Source organism: Microtus pennsylvanicus, chromosome 9 (genome assembly GCF_037038515.1).
Source record: "Microtus pennsylvanicus isolate mMicPen1 chromosome 9, mMicPen1.hap1, whole genome shotgun sequence".
Taxonomy (NCBI): Eukaryota; Metazoa; Chordata; class Mammalia; order Rodentia; family Cricetidae; genus Microtus; species Microtus pennsylvanicus.
Window position 1 is genome coordinate 41664641 of NC_134587.1, and position 16203 is coordinate 41680843.

At 52.5% G+C, this 16203-nt stretch overlaps 1 protein-coding gene across 4 annotated transcripts in view; it reads right to left on the reverse strand.

Moving 5' to 3' along the window:
* Positions 1-445: 445 nt before the first annotated feature.
* Vav2 (vav guanine nucleotide exchange factor 2) overlaps positions 446-16203 on the reverse strand; it is a 176305-nt gene continuing 160547 nt past the window's right edge. For 2 of the 4 annotated variants that reach the window (XM_075985549.1, XM_075985553.1), the window contains 10 exons: positions 15869-15890; positions 14695-14822; positions 13242-13316; positions 11956-12008; positions 10206-10322; positions 8659-8746; positions 7395-7518; positions 6419-6505; positions 5473-5627; positions 2245-2429 (listed from right to left, as the gene is read on the reverse strand). In XM_075985549.1, coding sequence (XP_075841664.1) covers positions 2382-2429; positions 5473-5627; positions 6419-6505; positions 7395-7518; positions 8659-8746; positions 10206-10322; positions 11956-12008; positions 13242-13316; positions 14695-14822; positions 15869-15890 — 897 coding nt within the window. In that variant the 3' untranslated portion in view covers positions 2245-2381. Of the gene's footprint in view, positions 2430-5472; positions 5628-6418; positions 6506-7394; positions 7519-8658; positions 8747-10205; positions 10323-11955; positions 12009-13241; positions 13317-14694; positions 14855-15868; positions 15891-16203 lie in introns of all 4 variants that reach the window. The other 2 variants (XM_075985550.1, XM_075985552.1) reach the window with 2 other exon arrangements.

Sequence of the window (16203 nt, forward strand, 5' to 3'; positions counted from 1 at the left end):
CCAAGCATCACTGTAGCCAGGAGTAGCCCCGCAACAAGGTGCTGGCTACAGAGCTCACGGGGCCTCTGCTTCCTTCCAGTTATACCATTAGGAACCTCAGGAGTCACACTGGGTGGCCAGGTGACCGTGAAGAAGAAAGTACAAGCTGGGGATAGGAGACTGGGATCCTAAGGCTGCTTTTGTCTGTAGGGACTGATGGGACAGACAACACTTGATCATTTAGGTTTTCTATATCAAAGGACACAGGGTTCATCCTAGAGGAGAAAGTGCTATTTTTATTGCTGAAGACCGAGGCTCTTGCTCTAAGACCACCCGCTGGACCTTGCTGGATGCTGTACCAGCCAGGCAGAAGGGACCATCTGGCAGTCAGTCTTTGGGTAGGATAAATCCTGCTGAACTTAGGACGCCAGCTAGTCCCTCCCAGGCGCAAAAGTTTAACCACGGCTGCAGAATAGAACGTAGGTTTATTTGTAGTAAAAACCATAGTCTGGGGAGGAAAACCCATTGGCAAATGTACAATTGTTCCATTGGGGGTGCTGCTGGCTGTGGGACCCCCTCATCCCTGACTTGCATGCATTGTACTGCAAATGTTCACAGCTGATCTCAGGCCCTCAGCCCTCAAATGGTGTCCAGTCTCCTGCAGAGGCGCCTGTGTACCAGCTTGCCCAGCCTTCCCATCACCCTGCCCAGTGTGGCGCAAAAACAACAAAAAAAAACTAAACCAAACACAAACGTCAAAACAAACACAAAACACTCACAAAACCAGGGCTCTAGATTACTCTTTTTCTCAGTGTCCTTCATTATCATGACTTATATCATGACAAACTAAAATATACATCATTTTGCTATTATAGAATCTCTTATTCACAGATATATAATGGGAGATTTCAATGAAATAATTACAACTTTCCCCTCCCCTTTAAAACACAAACAGGCAAAACGAAACATAATAGAACAACAACAACAAACAAACAAAAACGAGAAAAAAACAAAGCACAAGGGTGTTCTGAGGGCATTCATATGGAAGGGGCTGGCAGAGTCCTCCCCACAGCCTGCGCTGGCACCGGGCAGGCTGGGCTGAGGAGCCAGGAAAGTGGCCTGTGCCCCCAACTCTCTGCAAGCCCCCCCCCCGCTCCCACACCAGCTTCTCACAGCCCAAGCCTTTCCAGGGTGTCTCACTCTCTGTTGCTCCCCACCTTCTGAGTTCCTATGTGCCTCCCTCCACATCCCAGCAAGCTGTGTGTGGGCACCAAGCTGGAGGACACGAGGCCAACGCTGGAAAACAGCCCCAGGTGCAGGTCCCGGCCCCACTCCAGCAGGGACAATGTCTCAAACCCTAGCCTTGGTTCTCCTCGTCCGGGATTGTGCAGCAAGATGGAGGGAGAAAACGGGGGTCAATGGCTACGAAGCACCAGGAGAGAGGAGGGAAAAGGGGTGGAGACACCCCAAGAGCACTTATTTTGGGTTGGCCTCAAGCCCAGTGTGTGGGCTGCAGGAATCTTTGTGGGGACACCTGGTGAGGGCTAGTGCAAAGGCCAGCAGACCCCTAGGGACCATGGTTTGGAATGAAGAAGATGCAAGAGTGCCTCCTGGAGAGAAAAGAGGCAGTGGGGGAGGGGAACCTGGTTCTCTCCTCTGCCCTTTGGGGTTCACTGGCAGCAGGGCAGGGAAGACCTCAGGAAAGAGGCTTTGGAGCAAAAAGCAGTACCACTGATTCGGGGTGGGATGGGGGTGGGTCAGCAATGTCATCGTTCCAAAGGCCCCTCCTGAAAGAGGAGCCTGCCCAGTTAGCACCCAGCAGGACCCTGACGTGTGGGGAAGGGAGGCAGTCAGAGAAAGCTGCAGAGCCAGCATGACCCGGTGGCCCCTGTGCAAACTCTCTGACCCTGCACCCCAGATGGGCCTAGTGTGTGCTGCAGCATGGTCTGGTCCTGCCTGCCTCCTGAGACCTGACACCCACTCTAGAGAGCAGCAGCAAAGACAGGCAGATCAGTGCAGGGCCGAGCAGACGGGGCTGGGAAGGGCCCCCTCTGCTGTCCCCAGCTCTCCCTGGCACACCTGAACACCTAAACCAGAGGGGCGGGCGGTGTCTTCTGACCTTGGCTGTTATCCACACCCACCTGGCCACAGCAGCCCCGGCCCCGAGTTCCCTCTCCTTGGTGCTCTGGGTGTGGCCAGCACAGGTTTCCTCTATGTACAAGGAATGTACCCAGGGACGGGCCACCCCGGGCAGGTGACGGTGGAACACCTTCCCCATCCCTGTGGGCTGTAACAGCTGCAGGCTTAGCAGGCAGTTCCCAGAGCCATGGAGAAGCCAGAGGTGGACTTCAGAGCTGGGGAGATTCCCAAGAACATCCGTGAGTCCTGGCCAGGTCTTGCCCTCACTGGACGCCCTCCTCTTCCACGTATGTCGAAGGAAACCAACCGATCTGAAAGAGAGGGCAGTGATGTCATGTCTGCATGTGTGTGCACATGGCAAGAAGGTGTGTGTTACAGACAGCAGGAACAGGAGGGGCTTAGGGAGATGAGAACCCTCCCCCCCTAAAAGCCAGAGATCTTAACCAGGTCTCAGTGAGCCTTGAAGAGAGACTGAGAGCCTGGACCTAATTCACGATCTACCTATGAGAAAGATGTCAGACCCTACTGAGGACATTGAATCTCCCCATATCTCTTGACACACAACCTGGCTTTCCGCCATGAGTGTTATGAAAATCAAAAACAAACACAGGTAGCAGATAGGAGTCCTGGGCCAGAATGGAAAGAGCTACCCTGTATAGTTAGTAAGAGCTACCCCATATAGTTAGTAAGAGCTACCCCATATAGTTAGTAAGAGCTACCCCATACAGTTAGTAAGAGCTACCCCGTATAGTTAGTAAGAGCTACCCCATATAGTTAGTAAGAGCTACCCCATATAGTTAGTAAGAGCTACCCCATATAGTTAGGAAACTGGTGAGAGGGCAGACATTCCTTCCAGAAAACAGGAGTCAACAAAGAAGTCCTAGGCCAGAAGCTGGATGTGGTGACGCCCATCCACAACCCCAGCATTCAGACTAAGGATTGCCCTGAGTTCAAGGCCAGCCATGCCTTTTCAGTGAGACCCTGGCTTCAAAAATAAAACAAAACTAACCAATAGACAAAAAAGGAAGAAGGGAAGAAGAGGGAAAAAACCGCTAGAATCAAAAGATACAATGACTTGAAAGACTCTGAAAGGAGTAACAACAGGTTAGACAGGGAGCAGGACTAACAGTAGGTCAATCCAGGATAGGATGCAGATGGAAAAGGAAAGAGAGGAACCTGGCAGATGGGCTCTCAATCAAGTTCAAAGTTAATTCCACAGATAATGAGAACCTGGACCTGGACACTCCAATCAGAACCCATCCTAGCTAGATCTCAGAGGACAAGCCTTGGTTAAAGGATTTCCCAGACCAGACAGACGTGTCCGTGGGACTGTCTTGATTGCTAGTTGATGTAGGAGAGTTCCGCCCACTGTGGGCAACACCATCCCCTAGGCAGGGTATCCTGAGACGTGTAAGATCAAACAAGCCCTTTCCTCCCCTAAGCTGGTTTTGGTCAGTGTTTTATCACAGCTGCAGAAGACTGACACTGGTGAATGACAGTCCTGTGTACACCAACATGAAGGCGTGGCCTCTGTCTACATATGAAGAAACAGAAAACCTAACAATGGGGTAAAATAACTGTCTTCTCTTCAAGAAATGTTACAAGTCATATGTGACCGAGAGAAACTGAGGAACGGTCCAATTAAGATGACGGCCATGGCGAGTAGTCCATGTATCCAGGAAACAACAGCAAGAAGAAAGGTAATTGAGAAATTCGGTGAAATTAGAAAATTTGACTACAGATCAGAGAACTGTATTATGTCAAAGGAGAAAGGCCTTGACTTCAGGAAATATTAATGAGTAAAGAAATGTCATTTGGGCAATTACTTTCAAATACTAAAAAGTATAAGATACACGACAACACCACACAAGAACTGGGAGGAAAATAATTTATAATTCAAGGCTGTGAATTATAAATTCACACTTTCCCAGCAGTAAAAGTCATCACTGCAGAGACTCTGCATAGTCCAAGAGCACCTGCAACCACCAGAATATTAGCGCATGTGGTAAAAGGGTATATAACTAAAACACCCATCATGAGGAGGGGAAATGAAGTAGATAGAAAATATATAGGTTAACCCAAAAGTTGCTCAGAAAGAAGAGGAGAGCGACTGACCGACAATAAGCAACAAGATGTTGGTCTTACAAATGAATAGCCCACTATTTATACTAAATGTAAATGGACTACACAGGCCTACTAAAGGGCAAAGACTGCCACATTAGATCCACTTTGAAAATTCCAACTGGTTATAAGAAACTTATCTCAAAAAAAAGAAAGAAAGAAAGAAAGAAAGAAAGAAAGAAAGGAAGAAAGAAAAAAAAGAGAAAAAAAGAAACTTATCTCAAGTACAAGGAAAGAGAAAAATCAACCATAATAGTAAAGAGTGTGGGGAGGTGGTTAGAAAAGCACCCACTCAAGGAAAACTGCCGCCGCCTCTGTTAAAAGATAGGTTCAGCAGTAAAACTGCCGGAAATAAAGAGGCATTCCACAATGGCAGCAGGTTAACTCAAGAGCTACTCACAAAAGCTCAAACTAGTTATTTTCAAATTGTGCTATGGAATTGCCTGGACCTGGTGAGGGCCCCAGCTGCTTCCAAGACAACCAGCATGGGCTCGCTTTCAGAGCCAGCCCTCAAAGTCGCTGCTATGACTTAACTGCCTCACTCTTTGGAGGGCAGCTGGGTATAAGTGAACACATCTGGGGCCTGCAACACAGATGCCAAGCTCCGAGGTAACAGAATGGCTCCTGCTACCAGCTGCAGAACGTTCAGCAGGGGAGCCAAGGCTGCCCGGCTCTCTGCAGACAAGTACATTTGTCTGTGGGTACCTGCAGTCCCAGAAACACTCAGTTTTCCTGCTGGTGGCACATGGAACTCTCTGTCTTTCCAAAAGGTTGCTCAGAGACCTGGGTCAAAGCCAGTGGCTCTAGATGGGTCTTGGGATAGAGAGGGCTTTTTGCAGGTCTCTAGGGGAAAGAGTCTGAGGGAACCACCTGGCAGTCATTGGCAGCAGGAGGAAGGGATAGGGTGGGTAGGACCTGATGGGTCCCTGTGGCTTCTCTACCTGCAAGTGACCAGAAGACTGTATATAAAACCTGTTCCTGAGTGACCATAAAGGCAGAGAAACAGGGTCTGACATAGTACAGGGTCTGTGGGGCTCGGATCACAGACCCTGTACATCTGGATTCGCAGTCCCCCCACTCCCACCCCTGTGACATCAGGGAGAGCTCAGACACAGTGTGCCTAGAACAAGGCTGAGCATGGTCGAGGCTCTAGAATAGCTTGTCTGAGTCCAGCTGGGTCAGAGGCAGCACTGGGCCTCTTCATGAAGCCCTCAGGCCAGGCAAGTTACTCACCCGTCCGTTTGTCTCGCCTTTCCACCAGCCCTGGTCCCCGCCGATTCGGCTGTAGATCTTTACCACATCACCTTCCCTCAACGACAGCTCCCGCATGTCCCGTGCAGCGAAGTTGTACCTGGCCACAGCTGTGCCAATGACCCGCGGCGTGAACACTATTGGGGCAGACAGGGTGGGACATCACACAACCGCAGGAGCTGCTCAGTCAGGGCTTAGAGGCCCTTGGACCGAGCTAGGTCTCATCCCCAGTACATAGAGTCTGGCTTTGTGCCCACAGCCAGAAGAAGGTCTCTGGAGGACACACTAGCCTCCAGCTCAGAGCCCTTCAAACCTTGGTGGCTTTGGGTATATGAACACCCGTGCATGCACTAGCAGAGGGTTGGAGCTATCACCACCCATGCTGGGCAGCTATCACAGGCAACAGGCGTGTCACTGGTGAACAGAGCAGGCACCCACATCTTGACCACTACAGCCTGTGGTTCCCCCATCCTAGGTCTCCAAACTAGACTGGAAACCCCCTGAACTGGTTTGGCCCAGAACCCAGCAAGTCCCGTGGAACAGGTTGACAATGGCAGTGAGTGAGGGGACACACAGCCCACACAGCAGGGCTTTGACTCTGGCAGCAGAACGCATGCTGTACCAAGGCTGACCGCAGCCCCTTCTTCGGCACCCACTCCATTCCCATGGCAGCTGTCAAGGACACAGAGCAGCTGCCAGCTCCGCCCATCCTATTTCCCACAACCAGAGGCAAAGCTCCCAATGGCTGTGAAGGGTAACAGCTGAGGAGGCAGGGAAGTAGCTATCAGCGTGACCAGGAAAGAGCCCTGCTAAAGTGTCCTCCTGTGCAGCAGCCTCGGTGGCCCTGATTCCCAGCCCCCTCCCCACCCAGCACCGAGCTGCACAGCCAAGGGGACCCATCAGGCTGGGCCCTGAGCAGTAGAGGTACCTGACCAGAAGGGAGCGGAGGGGCCCTGAGGGGCAAAGCTGAGGCCCTGAGGACTGAGAAAAGAAAAGTTGTAGGAGGCGCAGGAAGCTGCAAAGAGGCAAGAGAAAGCATAAGACAGAAGGCAGGACGCTGATGGCCGCGGAGCACAGGGGATGCCAGGCTCTATCTCAGGAGGGCACCAGGAAGGGCAGGGGCCTAGCATAGGCACAGCTAGACCACTGCTTGCTCTTCACCTATGTCTTGAAAAGACAATGGGGGTGGGGGGGTGGCTAGAGAGATGGCTCAGTGGTTAAGAGCACTAGCTGCTCTTCCAGAGGACCTGAGTTTAATTCCCAGCAACCACACGGTGGTTCACAACCATTTATAATGAGATCTGGTGCCCTCCTCTGGCATGTGGGCAGACATGGAGGCAGAATGTTGTATACATAATTAATAAATAAATCTTTAAAAAAGAAAAGACAATGGGGCCCACTGCCATAGAGGCTGGCAACCCTCTGATTGTCTGCTCTGTCTGGAGTGGGGGAGGGGAGGTCTCGGGGCTCTGCAGGTCCCTATAGACCAGAGACTTGGCTTACTTAAGGCAAAGAGCTCTGAGCTGGAAGCCAAATGCTCTGGCCCTCTGTCTGTCCCAAGGTCCAGGTTGTGCCCCTGTCCTCTGCTTTGGAGTCCCCCACTTTAGGCAGATAGCTGGCTCGCACATCCCAGGCCCCAGGGCACCCTGGGAGGGATCTGCTCAGATCCCACCCTACTGCTTCTCACTACTGTCAGCTCCAAGCACAGGCATCAGGAGCCAGAGGGGCAGTGCAGGCCCCATCTGCTACACGAAATGGGAAGGGGCAGGGGCCAGCAGCAGTGACAGACGAGGGGGGCTGGGTCCACGCTCGGGGATGGGGGCAACAACTCTCGACCCAGATGGACAGGGAGCATCTTGGCCCTGGAAGTGGCCTGGCTGAATAACCCTGGACCCAGACATTACCTGAGGACCGGCTTGAGGTCCTGGTGGTGGCGCGCTCCCGAGACTTGTAGGGGAACTTGAGCGTAGTGTCCAACTGCTTGAAGCTTTCCTTGAGTGAGTGGCACTGGTAATACTCCACCAGCTCCTGCAGGGGGCGCACGCTCACCAACGGCTGGAGAATCAGGAGCCCTCCCACCTCCTGGGCTCCTCAGAGAGCCCCTCACTCCAGCCCAGTCCAGCTAGGATGGTCAGTGCCTCAAAGACTTCTCCCTCAGCTTTAGTGATCCCAAATATTGCTGAAAGAATGCTCTGGAAGGAATGCCAAGGTTGGAGGACAAACCGCTGAGTGAGGGCACACCTGCAGGGTCAATGCCATGAGGACAGTACCAGGGAGAGGACTGGGCAACCATGAATGATGACCACATGAAGAGTGACATCGTGGCTTTGTAAAAGCCCCATGAACGGTGGCCTGGCTGCCCTGGGAGAGGCACCTAGAGCCTCACCTGATGGTACATGTTGGCTTTGGGTTGAGAATGAGATTTTAGGCACCTTCTGTTTAACTTTGCGTTTTCCCATGGGCCACAGAGGGGAAAGGAAAACTCCGGCGTCCTACCAGAGGACAGTGTTTTTGATTAAAAGAAATCTGGGGCCAGGTGTGGTGGCGCAGGCCTTTAATCCCAGCATTAGGAAGGCAGAGGCAGGTGGATCTTTGAGAGTTTAAGGGCAGCCTGGTCTATATAATGAGCTCTAGACCAGTCAGGGCTACATAGGGAGACCCTTACCTCCAAAAACAAAGAGAAAGAGCTGAGGTTGAGGTTGGGCCCAATTGTAGGGCAATTGCCTAAAGTGTGTGAGGCCCTGGGCTCCCCATTGGTACCGAAAAGGGGATGGGGTGGAGGGAAGGAATACCAGAAACATTATCATGTCACTGTAAGGAACACTACGCCTTCTACTTCATTATGGCGGGGCTCAAAGAGGTGGAGAGACTAGGGTTGAGGTTGCTTATAGTCTCCTGTTGGGTGAGAAGCCTCCCTGGGCCTTGGTTTCTGCTCTGTCACGTGACCTAGGGAAGGCTTTGGAGTGTCCCGACTCAGGTACAACATTCTCCCAACTGTCCCAAGGTACCTGATCAAGTTCCCCTAAATTTTGCCCCCACACTGCTGAGAATCATCCCTCCCTAGGCAGAGAGAATGGGCCATCGGGGAGGAGAATGGCTGTGGAGTGGAGAGGCATTGTGGCCTCCGCGGCCAGGGGCCGGGGCAGCAGGAGTGCCGGGCACACGTACCAGGAGGCTCTCAAACTTCTTGGCTTCAGTGATGTGGATCCAGTTGTCCTTCTCCACCACCTTGATGTGCTTCACCTCGTCATTGAACCTGGACGGACACACGGACACAGCCCAGTGGTTACTGCACACGCACACAGTCCCAGGTCTACTCCACATCTGTTCCAGGGGGGATCCTGACCCAAACCTCTGTGCCACCTCTGCAGTTACTCCAGGCCAGCCATTTCTCCTGCACTCCATTGGCGCAGATCTGGGACCTAGCCCAGCGCTCTCCCTGAGTGCTTGAATGAAGTCCATACTCCAGAGTCTCCACTACCAACTCACTCCTCTCCTCCCTTCCCACCACCCTCTGCAGGTTTCTGCTGCCTCCAGGCTAGGGCTTTGGCTCACTGGCTTCTCCCTGTAAGCAGCGCACACTGCCCTGATCTCAGTCTCTAACATCCTCCAGGCTGCTCCAGAAGCACAGAGTGCAAGTCCACTATGGCTCAAAGACAGCGGACCCCGCCCTCGTCCATCACTGTCTTTAGTTCAGGTGTTCCCAACATAGAGAGCCTTGTGGGGGGGGCTCTTCTGAAAGTCACCCCAAGCCATGTCAGGCACCATGGCCAAAGACATCACACAGACAGAAAACTGGAGCCAGTATCCCGATGACTGTGGGTGTAGGAAGGCAGTCAGTGAAGCAAGAGAACCCATCTCCCCATCCCATGTATATCTGTTCAGAAACGGAACATGTAACACGGACTAGGCACCTTGGCCAGGGCTGAGGGCTGGAGAGACATTCCAGGAATGTCTAGCAATATAAGGTTGGTTCAATACCCTGCAATCAGCTAGAGCAAAAGCTGACTAATGAGTAATCAAGCTGCCAGGTGGCCAGTCTCCCACTCCACCGGGCCTTTGCAGGCACCTAGCTGTCACCCTGGACTGAACGTGTGCTGTGAGCCTCATCAATAGGATCCCCACAGTGCTGTCCTGAAGGCCAGGCATACACAAGACACAGTGGACACTCCTATGAGGTGGGTATGACGTCTACCAGGTCATTATGTGGGGTTGGCTATGCATTTCTTAACCCTGTAACACCTAATAACTTGTGCTCCTGGATGTCCTGTGCTGAGGAAAACGAACTGTCAGGGTTTTTTTGTTTTGTTTTGTTTATCTGAGGAAAGATGCCCAGAACAAGGGCCTGTGGTCTAAGCGACAAGGCTGTCATGGTCACTGCTGGAGTTCTCCAAGGGTCCCCAGATGCCACAAAAGAACATGATGGGTACATGCATCCTACCTAAGACTCCCTGGTCAGGCAGCCAGTACATCCCTGGCAACACCTCCTAGTGTCCCACCAGTCCACCTGTGTCTGAAAACGCTCCCTCCTCGACCCACGTGGCCATGGAGTTGTGTCTAGTGTAGCCAGCACATGCAAGGAGTCCTAACGGCTAGCATGTGTTCTCTGCCGCTCCCTCACCCAAGATTTTCTAGCCTGAACACTGGAGAAGACCCACTCCATCCCCTCAATAACAGGTCGGGGGGGGAGGGAGGGGACGCAGTCCTAGGCTTACTTGATGCTGATGGCGAAGCGCTCAGCCTCGGCTGGACGCTCTCTGATGAGGTAGGTCCCGCTGGGATGAGACTTGAGCAGGTTGTCCGTCTGCTGCCGTTCCATGTTGCCAGCAAACCTGGGGTCGGGAAATCAGAGCTATGACACATTGCTGAGGAGGTGGTGGCCTTGGTGTGTACATGTCACCTGTCTCGGGCTTTGCTCCTTGTCTGAACTTTAATCTTTGAGGTGAGGAGATACGCAACTGATGAGGGGTTTGTGGCCATGTCCTGACCAGAGCACAGTGTGGGGAACAGCACCTTAGGTCAAGAATACAAGGATATCTGAGAAAGATGTCACTGGGGAGAGAGACGAATGTGCCACAGCCAGGCAGGGGGACTGTTCGAAGCACAAACTTCTACCAGACCCCATCTTTCTAAATTGTTTTCACTACTTGAAGTAATGATGTGGCATCTTGGGGAGACTCTCTGGAGATGGCCAACGTCCATACAGAATGAAAGCTGAGCAAAATCAGGCCTTTCCCACCATCAAAAAAAGGTGATCAGGTTGGTCACCTCAGCAAAGCAATCCCATGCTCCCACAATGCGACACCATGCGCACAACCAAGGTAGATCTGCGGCTAATAAATCAAATCTCTTGAGGGGTGGGGGAGAGGGGTCACTTTCTTTAGTGGTAGCCACTGAAAGGTTGCCCACACTCTGGTTATAAACTCCGAGGGTCGCACACACTATAAAAGTGGGAGGTGCCAGCTGGGGAGACACTGGGGAGCCGGAGTGGTGGAGGCAACATGACTAGAATTCAACAGACACGTCTGAGATTGTCGGAGAATAAAAACATAATTCAGACACCAAAGCAACTGTGGTGGATATTCTTGAGTGTCAGCTTGAGTCACCGTGGGAACAAGTCTCTGATGTCTCAGGGGTGATCTCCATTAAGCTAATTGAGGTGGGAAGCCCCAGGCTCCCTGCGGGTGGGGCACAGTCCCAGGGGATGGCTTCTCAGGCTGAATAAAAAGAAAAGCAAGCTGAGCCAGCATTTGCTCATCGCTCTGCTTCCTGATCATGGCTGCTTCCCCATGGCGTACTATACTCCGGAACTAAATAACCCTTTCCTTCCTTAAGTGGTCGTGCCGGGTAGTTTGCACAGTAAAATGACAAGAAATAAATAAAGACTCCATCGAGGGAAAGCCCCATGATCTCTATGACATCAATCATTCGCTACCTGCAGGGCAGGGCAGGGTGGGCATGCACCCACAGGCCCAGTGGGCTTCCTAAAGAGATGCAATAGGACAGACAACAGTGAGGGGCTAGGAGGGGACAAAGGACCGAATGGGGAATGAGCCCCATCTGGGGTTAGAAGTGTGTGCTGCCATACACGGTTATGCGGCTTTGAGGGATAGTTCTAGGCACTGGACACAGCAGGGACAGAATCAATAGGCCAAGACTCGCGTGACCTGTGACCATACCCAAACATCCACCTTTATCCTTCCACGTAACCCAGCTTCTCTTCTCACCAAACGCATGATTACAAACCACAAATACATCACCTCTACAGCTTACATAAAGAAGCCCAGTTAAGCCTGCATAGGAAAGGGCTCGTTACCACACATGCTGGAGCCTATGGATCCATTTTAGAGACAGGGAGATAGCCAAGGTAGGACTCAGTTTCCCCCTGCTCCCAGGCTTACAGGGCCACACCCTATGGCACAGGGGCCTCCAAATGCCCGAGTCTGCTGCCCACAAACCACTTACCAAGGGTATGCAGTGTAATCAATCTCCCGGGATGGCGGGCGGCCAATAGGTGGCTAGGGACAGAACACAGGTGCATTAATGTCCCCTGGGGCATGCAGTAGAGGGGAAGTTTATGAGAAATTCAACCCTGCGACCGGCAGTCTACGCTGGACCAGAATTTCAGGTGAACTTAGCCCAGCACCCCTGAACTGTCACATCCCAGGGGCCCTTCCAGTTTCCTCTGAGCAGTCGTTCAGGACGTTGACCGAGAGAATGACTGACTTTCCCGGAAGGCGTGAATGAATGAAATGATTGATTTTCACAAGGCCTGAATTAATAAGGAATCAACAGCAAACTTAATTCCTGGGAGGGAAAGGCCGGAGGCCACAGAAATCCCCAACAGTGGACAAGAGGTGACCACACTCAGGAGGTACTGTGTCCCCCAGGTCTATCCAAAGAGTTCTTAGTGTTTAATATTTCCTTCAAGCAGCAGAGGAACCGTAGGTCTGGGGTGAGCGGGGTCGCTTCCTGTCCCAGCTCTTTCAGGGAGAAGGAAGTGTCTCTTTCACTTTCAGCTGTCCTCGAGGGGAGAGGGGTCAGGTTATTCCAGGCCAGCTCCTTGCTGCTTTGGACATCAGAGCCAAGAACAGCCTTGTTTGTTGTTCCTAACAAGATCCAGCTCTCAGGCCTTGTGTCTGGGAAGCTTCCTCTTCTCCCAGCTATGAGGGGGCATAAAGAGCCTTCTCCACAGGGGAGGGCAGTTTCAACTGGGTGGATGCCCACTGTGGCGTTAGACTAAGAATGGACCCCTAGGCTCAAAGAGAAGGGAACTATTTGAGAAGGGATAGAAGGTGTGCCTCCGTTGGAGTTAAGTGTGTCATTAGGGATGGGACTAGAGGTTTCAAAAAGCCCACGCCAGGACCCGTGTTTCTGTCTGCTGCAGGATGCAGCTCTCAGCTACTGTTCTAGAGCCATGCACGTGACTATGCACCCGCCATGCTCCCACCATGATGATAACGGGCTAAGCCTGTGAACCTGTAAGTAAGCCCCCAATGAAATGCTTTCTTTCCTAAGAGTTTCCCTGGTCATGGGTCCCTTCACAGCAATAGATTAAGACATCCACAGGCCGCTCATGCTCAGCCCCCAAAACTTCAACAGGCAATAGCACCCCTGCCCACCCTGGGATAAACTGCCCTGCCCCAGATGTGGCTTACTGTGGCCATCCAGCAAGGACAACCTGACTCCTTGGCCCTAGAACTCTGCATTTTGGACCCTGTGATGGAGAAGCCGCAGGAAAAAAGACTCACCCTTCCATCCACTGGGCAGGGCTTCACGGATGAGCTGGGAAAATACCCTGACTTCCGGGTTTGAACCAGTCGCCCCTGGAGAAAGAAGCAACTAGGAGGCATGAAGGACCCTTGGGTGCCTGTTTCTAGACAGACACAAACCCCAGGCCCGACAAGAGCGTCACCTCCCTGCTGTGACTTAGTCCACCTCACCACCACTTGGAGCAGAGCGGTGAGGAGGGTCCCACTTTACAGATAAACAACACAACAGCCAAGTGTTTCTGCAAAACAGGCAAGTGTTTCTGCAAGTCTACCTTAAGAGACACCCAGGGAAGCCGGGCGGTGGTGGTGCACGCCTTTAATCCCAGCACTTGGGAGGCAGAGACAGGAGGATCTTTGTGAGTTTTAAGCCAGCCTGGTCTACAAGAGCTAGTTCCAGGACAGGCTCCAAAGCTACAGAGAAACCCTGTCTCGAAAAAAAAAAAAAAAAAAGAGAGAGACACCCAGGGAGGAGGTAGGGAGGAGGATGCAGACCTTGCGTGACGGTTAACTGTCAATTTGACAGAGCCTAGAATCATCTAAGAAGAGTTTCAGTAAGGAACTGACTACATCAGGTTGGTCTGCCTTTGTGTGTGTGTGTTGGGGGGGGGGGGGGACGTTAAGTGAGGTGAGAAGAGGCAGCCTTAAAGGGGCAGTACCACTTTCTGGGCTGGGTCTTGGTGGAGAAGCTGAGCTAAGCACTGAGCATGCCTTCCTTCTCCCTGCTTTTGACTGTGGATGTGATGTGAGTTTCAAGCTCCTGCCTGACTCCCCTGCAGTGATGGACTGGAACCTGGAGCCATGAGCCAAACAAACCCCTTCTCCCGGATTGCTTTCTGTCGGGGTGTCCCATTGCAGCTACAGAATGAAACCGTGACACCTGGGATGCAGAGCATCCTTCAGTCCTCATGTCATGTGACTGTATAGTCTGGCTCAACAGTCTGGACTCAGCTACTGACGGTGTCCTTGGGGAAGCAAGACAGTACAGATATCGCCAACTTTCAAACTCTGTACTCCAAGCTGGCCATGGAGTCTCAGGGTTCCTTAGGTGTTGGGGCTCAAAAGAAAGGGTGCTAAAGATGTAATACAATCCAGCTCAGAACTGTAAACTAGCCCACAAGAATATCAAGGTGGGTACCATGTTTGTCTCGCTCCTACCACACAGGGCCCTGGAACTAATCTCCAACACTGTGAGGGGCTGTCAACCAGAATGGGGCCACTGGAGACGAGGCACAACATGGTTTGGACAGAACCCAGTGGGGGCCTGTAGGGTCCACTGAGGCAGGAAGGACAGAGCAAACAAGAGTCTCTGTAGAAGCACGCCGCACCCCTACCTGTGTAGCATGGCGTCACCCCAAACCTCCCTGCTTTGGCCTTGGGGGATGGGCAGGGAGAAGCAATGCTGCATGCCTCCCCTCCAGGGACCAGAACTCACCTCCCACCAAGGAGAATCGGGGTCACCCCGGAGCAGCTCTATCACGTCCCCTGTCTGGAAGGTCAACACTGGCTTCCCCGGAGGGGCTGGGTTACCATGGTAATTCTGCACAGCAACCATCTTGGGACCTATGGATGACAAGGTAGAAGAGGATGACTCACTGGTGACCTTGTACCCGCTGGCAGCTCACCCCATCACAGACCCTTTCTGGTCTGGGGAACCCTATGGTGAGACTGCTCCCCAACACAGAGGTGCCTCACTACCCCTTCACTCCTGTATCTTTTTGATAAACATCCTAAGTAGGTAATCTACTCAATGAAACAGATGCCAGAAGAGTTCAATAACAGACATTTATTTTTAGATGGTGCTTTATGTCACTTCCAGACACCACTGAACTGGGATCTGCAGTGTAAAGTTGGGGTGGGGTCCCATGTTAGAGATGAGGGGGCCACAGCACTGGTCAGAGGCAGGCCTGAGAGGCGGCAACGGAGATGGAGGCTGAGCCTCCAAGAGCCTGAGGTTCTCCTCAGATGGAGTCCCGTTGGTCCCCAGTCTCACCCCAGATGTTCAAAGATGTCACAGAACTGTCCTTCTGGGCCTGGTCCAGGTCACCAGGGCCCAGCACCGGCAACATCTGGGTAGGGATTGAGTTTCCTCTAAGGAAGCTCAGACTTCATCTAGAATGTGAGGCCGTCAGGCCCTCCTGTTTTAACAGCCTGGGCAGCCCAAACCAGGGGCAGAGAAAAATGGCAGTGGTCCCTGGACTTCCTGCCCACTCAGGTTCTGGGCCAGCAGCCTGGCAGCTCTCTGAGCTGGGGTGGAAGGTCCTGCCTCTCTGCAGGCTGACCCTTTCCCACCCTATCAGAACCTAAGTCAACCTGGGGAGGCAGCCAGAGAGTCCAGGGCAAAGAATGACTGTGCTAGCTGGGTGGTGATGGTGGCGCACGCCTTTAATCCCAGCACTTGGAAGGCAGAGGCAGGAGGATCTCTGTGAGTTCCAGGCTAACCTGGTCTACAGAGAGAGTTCCAGGACAGCCAAGGCTGTTACACAGAGAAACCCTGTCTTGAAATTAAAATGAAAAGAAATAAAGAACAACAAAAAAAGAACGGCCGTGCTAAGCAGCCACCACACGCCCATACAGACTGCAAAAGCGGCTGAGCCCAGCACACTCACCTGGGGCGGTTCCAGAAGCATCCTGTGAGGACAAGGACAGAGGGTTAGGGAAGTTGTTCCACCCTTAGTCCCGACATCAGCACTACCCACAGGAGGGTCAAGGCAGGAAGCAGGAGAGCAAGGTCATGTCCTAACCTCCAGTGAAGGTCTGCAACACTATTTCCTCTCTCAACATTAGCCATACCCCATCCTGTGCACCCCAACACGGTTACATACCCCCAACTCCCGCCTCCCCTGCAAGCCTCCCTGACTATCCTCCATCGTCTGTTCTGGACACGCCTTTGGAAAAACAACCAAGTGCTATGTGATGGAGCCAGCTCCATCCCCTTGCAGGG